A 12,704-nucleotide genomic window follows, 5' to 3' on the forward strand; every position below is an offset into this window, starting at 1 on the left:
CGTGCCCATCTGTATTTCAACCTTGGCTCCTCCTCGCAGCTCTAGCAGATGTTCACAAAGCTGGAACGGCCTCAAATGCATGGAGTACCAGCTGATAATTCATCCTAATGGAAATCACTCTCAATAAATGCCAGAGCCAATGTCGCCAGTGACTTCAAGTCTCACAGAATGATCTTCTTGATATAAAACAGCTGAGGGGGGGAGAGGAGGGGTACCGGGAGACCACTGTTGGTTTAGAACCACCATGTGCCTGGCCCCATGCTGGGGACGTCTACGCATTTCATCTGACTTAACACTCACAACAATCTCAGAAGGTGCTGTAGTTCCAGGTAAACTTGTGGAATCTCATGCATGTGCAATGGGAGATTCGCAGCAGCTTCTAAACAAGGTTCTTTAGAATCACCTGGCTTTGGTGTTGTACACTATGATGGTTGGAAAGAGCTCTTGGAGATTTATAGCAGCTCCCAGGCTATCTCAGAGCCCAACTGCTTTGGGACTATAGGCTGAGACCTTTGGCCAAGGCTTCCTTGGTCATCTGTCAGCCTTTCCAAAGGCAAGCCTCGATCCTGTTTTTAAATGGTTTAATACTTGGCAAACATGGAGTGACTGCTATTGTCCTAACAGAACCCTGACTGATACATTGGACTGACAAGATGACTGCTGAAGGTCACTTCCACAATTCCAATAGTGGAAACAGGGCATGGTTTCAAATTATATTACATGCCCAAGGATACGTCTGTTCAAAGCGATATTCCAGGAGGTATACCAGTATCGCTTTACTGCCTTTATTACTGCACAGAGGACTGGGGTTAATACCAGCGTCCCTTCCTGGAGGCAAATGAGAAGATCCTCAGGTTTGTTTTCCATGATCAGATGACCAGGGAGGCCTGTGTGTGTGTGTCTGTGTGTGTACTACAGTTGGGGGTGACGGTGGATGCTCATATTTTCAAGCCTCTGCAGAGAGGAATAGGGTCCTTGAGAGAAAAAGAGGGCCCAATTCTTCTACCCAGGTGAGTTTGCTGCTTTCAGCATGTTTCCTCAGCCTGCATCACAGGAACCCACATGCCTTGGCAGAAGGCTCAGCAGCAGTTTGAGGGGTAAGGGGTCTACTCAGACCTCCACCAGGTACCAAAAGACCGATACCGGGAAACACTGTATTCACGTAAATCAGTAATGCCTAGAAGCTGGTAAGGCTTCTGGTTTCTTCCCCTTATCAGGAAAAGCAGCCTCAAATATATCTTCCGAACTCTCTGGGGCTTTATTGGTAAGATAAGATGAGAGGACTGAATTAGATTAGTGGTTTTCTGCAGGTGGTCTGTGGATCTGTAAGGTGTGTGAGGTTAATGCAAAGTGATGTGTGAATTCAAATGTATACCTTGCATAGATTAAACGTCTCTCACCTCTATGTACTGTTTATAAGTGCTGCAAGTGATAATACTGACAAAGAGTTTTGTAAATGGAATGCCGTAGAATATACTCTTTTGCATGTGGCTTCTTTGTCTCAGTATAGTTTTTGAGATTCATCCATTGTTTCGAATCCCCCAGTAGTTTGTTCCTTTTGATTGTGGAGTAGTATTCCACAATATACCACAATATGTTTATCCACTTACCTGTTGGGTTGTTTCCGATTTGGGGCTACTATGAACAAGGACAGTATGAACACTGGTCTATGATTCTTTTGGTGGACATGTACTTTCTTATCTCTTGGGTATACACCCAGGTAAGTGTATATTTAACTTTATAAGAAACTGCCAAACTGTTTTCCAAGATGGTTGTACCATTTACCTTCCCGCCAGCAATGTGTGAGAGTTCCAGCAAAAGAGTACACACTGTATGACTCCATTTACTTGAAGTTCTAGAACAGGCAAAATTAATTTAAAGTTGTAGAATTGAGTCAGTGGGTGCCCGCTTGGGGTGGATTTGCCCTGGACTGCAAAGGGGCCAGAGGAATGGTGACCGTGATTGAAGTGGTGGCTACTCGGTTATAGGCATTAGTCAAAGCTCACTGAGCTGTATATTGAAAAAGGGTTCAGGAAATGATACCTAAATAAAGTTGATTAACAGTGGTTTCTATAACTGCAGCAACAAAAGCATTCCTGAATGGACAGAAATCCCTAGACATCATATATTTTCTCAGACAGTGGATTCTAAAAGTGCACCTCCTCTTTGGGGACCTGTGTGCATTTCTAGGCAGGATCAAGCATTCCTCTAACACAGCATCCTGGACCCTATACACTGCATGCAACCTGCCCCTCAACTGCCTAGATATGGCTCTTCCTTACCCTTGATCCTGTGAGGCCCTTCAGCTGCCTCGCTCTGGCTGGCGATGCTGTGTCAGCGCCGTGCCCTCCCTGCAGTGTGACAGAGCTGCTCTTCTCACCCCGCCCTCCCCAGCAGTTCTAACAGAGGGGTCTATTTCTGCAGCAGCAGTGCTTCTTGCAGGAGGCGCTCTCTGCTCACAACTAGTGTCTTAGGGATGAAGTCAGTGGAGAGACGGGGCTGCAACATGCTTATTCCTGAGGGCGTTATGGGTTTTTTTGTTTTGTTTTGTTTTGTTTTTAGAGCATTCACAATTTAGTGATTCACTGCTTTTTGGTTCTGAGAGGTTGAAAATGCAGAGTAGAGCAAATGACTAATTCAGTGTTTACTACTGAACTACAATTACTGAAGCACCTTATATTAACTCAGAACTTTCTTCTCTGAATTCAGGTTCGTCCCAATACGCAGGCAAACCTACTCATGGCTAATACACCTATATGATAATTGAAAAGTGATGAAGGCTGGGATTTATTAATTGCCTTTGAGTTGCTGATACTGTTCCGAAATGTAGAGTCCTGAGTCAAGTCTCCTATGCCCGAAATTTCCAGTACAGCCCCCGCTGTCCTCACCCTGTGCCTTGTAGGCTGGCCTGGCTGATCGACCTGAGATAAGCACTGGGTGGCTGAGGGGGCCGAGGAGCACAGGGTGGCCCTGAGCTACGGCAGCACTGAGATGCCCACTGCACTGAGGCAAGCACCCCTGCTCTCCTCACCCACGCAGCTCAAATTCCCCATTCAGTTCAGTGTCAAATGAGCAAAAAGGAATACTGTCAGCAGCTAGCATTTACTGCATTGTACGTGGCCCTCCTATAGTCCTCACCACAACCCCATCAGGACGGTGCCGTCATTATATTATACAGATGAGGAAACTGAGACTTAAAGTTTAAGGTCACCGAAGTCCTGGAGCTGGGATGACAATTCTAGGGCCTGAATGCTTTTAGCCTGTTTGGGGATGGACAGAATCCGAAATTAGCAGGCTGACATGGAAAAGAGTACGTAAATACTTACTTATCAGCACTTCTTGATTTTCTAGGGGCCTTCTGGAATTGATGGTTAACTGCCTTCTCATAGAAATCATTTTCTTCCCAGAGACTCCTGGAATGGCTGTATTTAGGGTCACCACTCCACCTTCTGGTCATGGCTGGGAATTGCATCTTTCCCAGAGTTCCAAAGTACTGGCTGGCATTATCAGTCCATCTCATCTCCCAGAAGAAAAATTCTGCTTGAACTCGTCTTGACTAAGTTGCCCAGCTGAACTACAGAGCTGGGAGAAAGAAGCTTTTTGCTTTTCTTATCACATTCTCACTACCTTAGCTGATGGTTTTGGAAGTTAGCCCCCCAGCAGAGAGCCTGGAGTTCCTCTCTTTGCCCTCTGTTTTATTTTGAATCCTCTGCATCCCTTTCCATCCTATTGGGATGGAGCTGTGCCTGACCATTTTCTCTCCATGTTATTCTTCTCTGGGGGCATAGGAAGATAGGGCGTCATCAAACTCATGTGCCGTAAGAATTTAGTTCTTGCTATTTTGGCTAAGCTGACCCTATTACTGCCATATTATAATCCAAGCATCTTGGGCAAATAAACCTCTACAAGCCTCTTCTGCAAAATGGGGATAATATGTCAAAGATTTTTGTTATGATTAAATGAAATGTGCATTTAAAAGCATTCTATAAATTGTGACTGAATATGCAAATTAGTTACTGTCAGCAGCATTATCAGGATTAGTTTCTTCCTCACTACTGGTAGTAAGAGATAATGTCTCTCCCTGCAAATGTACTTCACACTCTCTCCCTCTCCGTAAGTGAAGCATGGATCTCCATAAGAAGTGAGAGTGAAGTGTCTGGGGGTAGGGGAAGAAGAGATAACGATAAGGAGGTAGTTGTGTAACACTGCTTCATAGCCACATATAGAGGGTACTACCCTTTGTTTAGAGATTCCAAATGTTTATTAAAATGTCACCACAACCTAGGATGTGGGGTTTTGGGTCTTGTAAGTCCCTTTCTACTTATGATCATGATTGTTCTAACAGAGTTGTAATGATCCTGTTTGCCTGTACTACAGATGAAGAAACCGATAATCAGAGAGGTGAAGTGCTTTTCTTGAGTTCTCAGGGTAGGAGTGCTGAGTATATAACGTGGGTCTTTTGATTTCTAATCAGGATTCCTCAGTGAGCCACATACCATGTTATCTCTTTACAATATAGAATAAACATTTTGACAATGACCCACAGTAAGAAATATATCTTGCAGTACACACTTAGACATATGCAACGAAAGTATCAAGAAACAATAATTACCCTTACTAGGTACACTGCACTCTATTCTGTTCTATTCATCGAAAAGTTCATTGAATTGATGCGCAACCCACTAGTGGGCTGAGACCTGCGGTTTGGAAAATACTGATCTAGAAAGTTCTCAAACAATTCCCATAGAGTATGTCACTATAACAATTGCCCGTGGCTTTAAATAGATATTAGGAATCTGAGCGACTGGAGAGGAGGATAGAATGAACTTACAACGCTCCACCAACTAGAATGCAATGTCTAGTTTAAGCAAATTAACTCTTAGAATTCTTTTAGAATATGATTTCAAGAACACTAAATTAACTGTATTATAATCACTATAGAGAAGTAGCTTCACACGTAATTTAATCATTGCAGATTCAAGCTGAGGAAGTATCTAAGAAGTAGCACTACTAGCCTAATCACAGGCCAAGGACAGTCTTGGACAGGTTATTGGGGAAAGTTTTTGCTGATTCTGGGACTTTTCAGCCTGTTCATACATGATCACTATCAGGCCCACCCATGAACCAAAATGAAGGCCCATGAGAAATATGGAATTAGAAGCCACAAGTACCAGAACTCAGCAGTTCAATCCTGATGATCTTAATAGACTGACTTTAAAAATGAAAACAGGAGAGACCACAGATTAATAACAAGCAGAGGAGCATTTATTAAAAGCCTACTCTGTCTCACTCCAAATATAATTGATAAAATTTGCTATCAGAGTTTAAATAAAGTGTTTTCCATTTCACTGTCCATTTTCTCAGTGACATCAGGGCTAACACCCCTACCCACAGGGCCTTTCTTTATGTTTTAGGCCACCATTATCTCTCACCTACACTAAAGTCACCACTTCTGAACGTCCCTTCTCGTCTCCAGCCCTCTTCTACTGTGACCCATTCTCCATACGGCTTGAAAGCATCGTCTCCGTGACGCAGTGTGACCACATTCCTCTCCTTTGAACGCCCGTTGGTAGATTCCCACTGTGCTGTTGCTCCCAGCCTACCTGCTCCCTGTCTCCTTCATTCTGTACTGCACTCACAGCAAACTTCTTCACGTTCCCCAAAGGTGCTACCTCTGGCCTTTTACAGGCATCGATCCCCCTGCCTAAAATGCTTTGCCATGTCTCCTTGTCTGGCCGACTCCTGCTCATCCCTCAGGGTGCGGTTTCGGTGTCATATCTTCTGGGAAGGCTTCTGTGCCTACTCACAATTACCCTTGCCTCTCTTCACATCAGTTTCCACCCACCCAACCGTCTATACCTTGAAGAGAGGGTCCATATCTTCTCAGGGCACCAGGGATCCTGCCTGCTGGGTTCACTTAAATCAACAAACCAACAGCTAGAGGTTTACTTTATTGTTACTCTCACTATGCAAAGTAACTTTAAGTTCAAAAGGTCAAGGCAACAGCTTGGTCTATGTTACAGATTAATAAGTGTTAAAAATTAGTGACTACAGCTTCATTCTGCAGAAATCCAGGGTCTGAATAGAGGGAGAAGTCATAAAGCAACAAGATAAACATAGTTCTTAATTCATTCATCCATTCATTCTGTCTAGCATCTTGCAGAGACAGGGTCTGTGTCTCCAAATAATTGCCACTCTGTAATGAAGGTTTTCTTTCCCTTTGGGTACTTGAATGTCCACTAAATTAGTTGAAGCCTATACACTAATGCAACCTAATTGTAATGCAAGAGTGTGAATTTTGGCTCAGCAGCTACATTAGAAATGCCAGGCTGTGACAGGCTTTGGACAGCGTCCCTTAAAAGCGATGGGTCTCCTTGTGCTTACAGGTCCTTGACCACAACACTGGGCCATGCTTGGTAGGGTCAGGAATGCACACTCCGATGACCCCAGGCAAAGAGAGGTGGCTGAGGGCTGTATCTGCAGCCTGAAGCAACAGGTCCAGGCTTCAAGTGCATGCTCTGCTGGATTGCCTGTGGCTCCCCTCTGATCCAAGGCCTGGCCTCTCTCCCTACCAGGCATAGACCAGACACTACTGGGGAGCCACAGGATGCTGAAGCAACCCCAGGTCCTTCCCAAAGGAGGGTATGAAACAGCAGCCCTTCATGCTACTGCTTCTGGAAAAGGCAGACACAAGGTCACCCTGTTCTCTGGGTAAAAAGAGCTGGAGACTATTCACATGGGCACACCCAGAAAAAGGGCCTGTGCAAGCTCCTCTGTTACACTTGCTGAGTGGTATGAAGAGAGCTGCAGGGAGTTGGATCGATGCCATCTCTTTGTTTCTTCTTTGAAATGATTTGGGGGAAAAATGTCTCACCTTGCTGTCTTCAGGGGTTTGTTTTGGTTTTTGGGATAGTAGTTAATAATGAAGCTCCAATATCACATTAAAAAAAAACTGTATAAAAGAACAGTTTCATAGTAACATGGTGATTTTCATATATCTTTTCTAGATATAGTGATAATATTACTTTATTTGATGAAACAGACATGCTTTTGAAAAATTGTGAGTGAACATAATCTAAAGGTATATGAAGAGAATGAAAAGAACAAGAATTTTTAGGCTTAGGCAGACTTGAATTTGAATCGTGGCTCTGGACCTTTCTCGCTTGACGTGAGTGAGTTAAATGGACAATCTCTCTGATCCTTAAATTCCTCATGTCACGGTAGGAAAGTAATACTTCCGTCCAGGACTGCTGCAAGGATTAAGTGTAATCAACTAATTTATTAAATCAATTAATTAGATCTCCTTTTCACTTTTTATTTAGTAAATTTATATTTGTATGTATGTGTGCTTATACTTCAGGTTTCATGTCTATTTCACACCCAGCTTTATAAAAATGAGATGCAAAATATTCTCCCCAACAACCCTTTGGGGCTGACTGAAGCAAAAATGAAAAAAGATATTAATTACATTTTACATGTGAGAAAATTAAGTCTCAGGAAGACAATGACTTAATTACCAAAGCCAGGAGCCCAATTTTCTTAACTTCTGAACGAGGGTACCTTACATTTAACCCCTTCACACCAATTCAGTGATTTCTAGCCAGAGGCATGTGTACTTCGAAGGAACGAACATATAGCTATTTTAATCATTTTCATTTCTTTTCAGTCATGGCATCTAATTTATTTTGAAACTTCCAAGCCCAATAAGGGGAAGGAAGGCTGTTTCTGGTTATCAGCAGGGGGCGTGCCCTACGCTCGGACCAGCCCTCGCCGAGGGGGCCGACAGCACCGTCACGGAGACCGGAACGCGCGCGGCGGACACACCAACCTTTCTCTTCCTGGGAATGGGCTCATCGAAGAGCAGGTTGCTGGCCTCGGCCTCGTCGATGCCGTCGTCGGGCTGCGCGGGGGTGCGGAAGGGCTTGAAGCTGTCGGCCGACAGCGGCGGCGAGGGCGTGGACGGGTTGGACTGGTCGCTGGGGGCGCTCCAGCTCCAGTAGCCGCTGCTGCTGGTGCTGGAAGGCACGCATCCTCCCTCCTTCCAGGATCCGCTGAGGCCCTCTGTTCATTCACACAAACACATCGTCAGTACGCGAACCGCTGGGCGGGCCAGGGCATGAGTCAGAGTGGGACGCGGGCGACCCTCTCGGGAGCCTCGAGGCTGTTCTTTGAAAGCACCTGCACCCACTCGAAAATCTGCAACAGCTGGCTGTGTAAGTGTTTCTTCTAGTCATACCTGGGGAGTGGGCGGGAACGGCATTACAGTTTATCAACATTTAGTTCTCTTTAACCACGTGATAACTGGGGTTTTTCTAAGGAAGAGTTTTCTGACATGCCCTGCACGGTGCAAAACTAGTCCCTTGGGATGACCGTGGAAAGTCTATAAAAAAAATTTAAAAAAAAAGGAAAAGAATTAGCTGATTTGCTTATTCACTAACTTTGGGGATGGCAGTATTTCAGAGAAAGGGAAATAGGAATATAGTGTGTGTGTTTTTTCTCTGAGTTGTTTGGTCACAGAGGTTTCCTCCTACTCCTCCCATTTTAATTTTTTTTTAAAGAAACTTCTCATGGGATGTATGGTCCTTGGAATACATTTATAGAACAAGTTAGTCTAAGAGTTAAGACTTTAGAGAAATGATAATTTCTGGATAGTTTCTTCAAGCCATTTACCATGCTGCTTACTCTAACAAATAATTGCCTTACATTTTGTGAGTTAAACGGGTTATAAAGCTCATACACACTGACAATTTCATGACTTCTCAGACCACTTGCCTCTCTCTCATAAAGATTATCATCCCCACTTTACAGATGAGGAACCTAAGTTTAGTGACTTGCCCAAGGTCACGTGACTAGTAAGCAATTCTTGGAGGGTCCAGACTCAACCCCCGTCTGCCAGTCGGCCCCGTTCTTCAGTGCGTGCTGCCCTGTGTTCTAAACATCCTCCATTCACTCCTGCAAAGCTGGAATCAGATACAAATTTACTGGAAATAATTATTAAAAAAATTGTGCTGAATTTTATCTTTCCACTGATGGTGGAAAACATCACGAAATGTTTGCTAAAGCAGGGAGCTCTTTGCTCCAGTTAGAATGTCTTTGGGGGACTCAATCACTGAAGATTTGCTGTACCTTTCAAGATGCCCAATCTTAATTATCATTTGTATCAATTCTACATTCTTTTTGGGTACTTTCTCCTGCATATTTATGTGACTTTTGAATATATTAAAACTAGATTCTCACTACAAGGAGGAAAACTCTCCAAATGCCTCATTAAAAAATGCTGTTAATGACTAGTGCAATTAGTAATGAAGTGAAGACAAATGGTAGACTTGCATTTGTGGTAAAACTTTTTGAAGACCTTCTCCTAATTATAGATTTCCAGCATTCTTCAACTATATCAAATAAAAAAAGTCCACTAAAAGGAGTGAAGTTTTAAGTTGAAAATAGCAGAAGTGAGTTACCCATCTCATTAAAGCAAGGTTCCTTCGAATCCAGTGGTCATTTAAGCACGCTCACGCCTGGCCAGCATCAACACAACCAAACCAGCTTCTCACTTCCTCAAGCTTGCACTGAACACTGATGCATTCAATGGATCCTGGGCTGCCTATTATTTTAAAAAGCACTCCATTCAATGCAGCACACTCGAGGGGCGCCTAATGCATGCCTTTGGTAAGATTACCCGGTGTGTGGTGAACTCACTTGGCAGGCCCAGGAGGCTTATAAATAAACAGCAGCAAGCACTTGTAAAAGAAAATAAAGATCATCATGCCAGATTTGTAATCATGTTAAGTATGAGGAACTGAATTCATTTTGAGAACCAACTCTCGTTACTGCTTCATGTCATCGCCAAATCTCAATTTGCTTATTGACTTGTGAATGACATTTCCTTTAGAGATACTATTTAATCAGGACAAAGTGATACAGAAATGGATTTTTCAGAAAAAAAGTCAGAATCAACTCATTGATATTCCTTAGGGAGCAGTCTCTCCTTATCTTAAACAAGTATTTGCAAGAATGCAGACAGGCACTGCTAGAATCTCACCCTCTTCGCAGAACCAAATCCTGACAGAATTAGCCTTTTCAGGCACAGAAAAGGATCCCAACAGTTTCCACAAATCACTGATATACAATAATTCTGGAGAAAATCTTTTATTCCTAAAAAACAAACAAAAACAAATAAACCTGCCTTATTATTATAAATTATTTTCTCTAAGAATTTATTTTCTATTTCAGACTAAATGAGAGAAATCAGACAGTATGGGACTATCACTTGGGTAGTTTTTGTTTTTTTTTAAACTACAAATGAATACTGAATTACTTTCTTTATAACTGTCCTAACAAAAGTTTGCTTGGAAGAAGCAAAAAGGTTTATTTTATTAATAATTCTAATCCTTAAAGGAATATTGACACTACTCTCAACTAAAATATTAAAATCAATGAAAGCAAATAAGTATATTTAAAATATAATTTGTCCATAAAATTTTGCAATTCATTTTTCCTGAAATATGTTTTGGAAGTGCCTTCATTTTTGCTGTTACTGCATTCCTTTTTTTTTTTTTTTTCCAGCAGTTATGCCAAGCTGTGGAAGGTAAATCAGGACGCCTGGTTGCCAAGAGGCTCCAGAAGAGATGTCAGGCACAGTCAGGCTCTTTTCTCAAGAGCACCTTAAGCAGTACTACAAAAAGAGGTCGATTCACCCTGCTTGTGGTGAATCAGGATGGTGGGCATGGCTGACTTAAGATATTGATTTGAATTTTCAGCATCTTGGTCATTCTTCCCACTTACAATTGGACTGGAGTAAGTTTTGATGAGGATTCATGGGGTGTTCAACTAATTTAACACCCCGTGCTTACAATCAAGTTATGTTTCAACCATAGCTCAGTTTTTCTTTTTAACTGAGTCATTTTATTTTTTATTCTTTTAATAAACAAATCAATTTTATTGACACATATTACTAAAGCATACAATCAATCAATGGTATCTGGTATAATAACATAGTTGTGCATTCGTCATTCAAACATAAATAATTTTCATTATTCCAATAATAATAATAAAAAACTCATCACCTCTCAATCTTTCTATGCTTCCCCTGCCATATATAACTACTATTCTGTTTCCATCTTCCTAGTTTATTTGTATTTATATTTTGTGTAGATGGAGTCAATCAATAAGAGGTATCTTATGTCTAGTTTCTTTCCCTTAGTATATTTCCTTTTTTTTTTTAACCCTTAATGGAAGATTTTTAAGATTATTACTATACACTACTGTCCATAATTTGCTTTGGCTGTATTTTTGCCTCATATTAACATTTTGTAACATTAACATACATTTGTTTAGTTTCAAAGAAAAAGTCTTATATCTACAGTATTACTCATATTCATATTTTACATTAGGTTTCACTACGTTATACAGTCCCATGTTACTTTTTTAGCTTTCCTTCTAGTAATGTACATGACCTTAGACTTTCCCTTTCAGCCACTGTCATACCCATATAATAGCACTGCTAGTTACAAGCATTATATGCTTTTACCATTTCTATTCATTTCCAAAGACTTACAAACATCCTTTTTACCAATTCTGCACAGATTAATGATCAGCTTTCCATTCTCTAACCTCATTCTATTTTTTGGTGATGTATATCCTAGTTATTAACACCATGCGTTTATGCAATATGTTTAGTTCATAATAGTGCAATTACACAGGATTTGTCCTTTTGTGTCTGACTTGCTTCACTCAACATAATGTCCTCCAGGTTCATGCATGTTGTCATAAACTTCACGACTTCATTTCCTCTTACAGCTGCATAATATTCCATCATTTATATACAATCACCATTTGTTTATTCATTCACTGATGGACAACTGGGTTGTTTCCATCTTTTGGCAATTGTGAATAATGCTGCTATGAACATTGATGTGCAGATGTCTGTTTGTGTCACTGCTCTCAGTTCTCAGTGGTATTGCCAGGTCATTGGCAAATCTATATTCAACTTCCTTAGGAACAGCCAAAGAGTCCTCCACATTGGCTGTACCATTCTATGTTCCCAACAACAGTGAATAAGTGTTCCTATCTCTCCATATCTTCTCCAACACTTGTAGTTTTCTGACTTTTTAATAGTGGCCATTCTAATAGATATAAAATGATACCTCACTTTAGTCTTGACATTTCCCTAATTACTAGTGATGTTGAATATTTTTTCTTGTGTTTCTCTGCCATTTGTATTTCTTCTTCGGACAAATGTCTATTCAATTCTTTTGCCCATTTTTTAATCAGGTTGTTTGTCTTTTTTATAGTTGAATTGTAGCATCTCTTTATATATCATGGATAATAAACCCTTATCAGATACGTGATTTCCAAATATTTTCTCCCACTGAGTTGGCTGCCTTTTTACTCTCTTTACAAAGTCCTTTGAGGTGCAGAAGTGTTTAATTTTGAGGAGGTCCCATTTACCTATTTTTTTTGTTGTTGCTTATGCTTTGTGTGTAATGTCCAAAAAGCCAGCACCTGCTACAAGGTCTTTAAGATGTTTCCTTTAAGATATTTTCTTCTAGTTTTTTATGGTTCTGGCTTTATATCTAGGTCTCTGATGTAGTTTGAGTTGATTCTTGTATAGGGAGTTGAGATAGGGGTCCTCTTTCATTCTTTTGGTTATGCATATCCAGTTCTCCTAGCACCATTTGTTGAAGAGACTGTTTTGTCCTGTTAAC

The 12,704-nt window shown here is 41.3% G+C and overlaps 1 protein-coding gene across 1 annotated transcript in view; it reads right to left on the minus strand.

The window, feature by feature from the left end:
- The window catches only part of ZNF704 (zinc finger protein 704), a 238,991-nt gene that overhangs the window by 39,461 nt on the left and 186,826 nt on the right, over nucleotides 1-12,704 (minus strand). The window contains exon 4 of the mRNA XM_004479103.4: nucleotides 7,829-8,061. Coding sequence (XP_004479160.2) covers nucleotides 7,829-8,061 — 233 coding nt within the window. The remainder of the gene's footprint in view (nucleotides 1-7,828; nucleotides 8,062-12,704) is intronic.

The sequence above is a fragment of the Dasypus novemcinctus genome, chromosome 14, assembly GCF_030445035.2.
Source record: "Dasypus novemcinctus isolate mDasNov1 chromosome 14, mDasNov1.1.hap2, whole genome shotgun sequence".
In the NCBI taxonomy this organism is placed as follows: domain Eukaryota; kingdom Metazoa; phylum Chordata; class Mammalia; order Cingulata; family Dasypodidae; genus Dasypus; species Dasypus novemcinctus.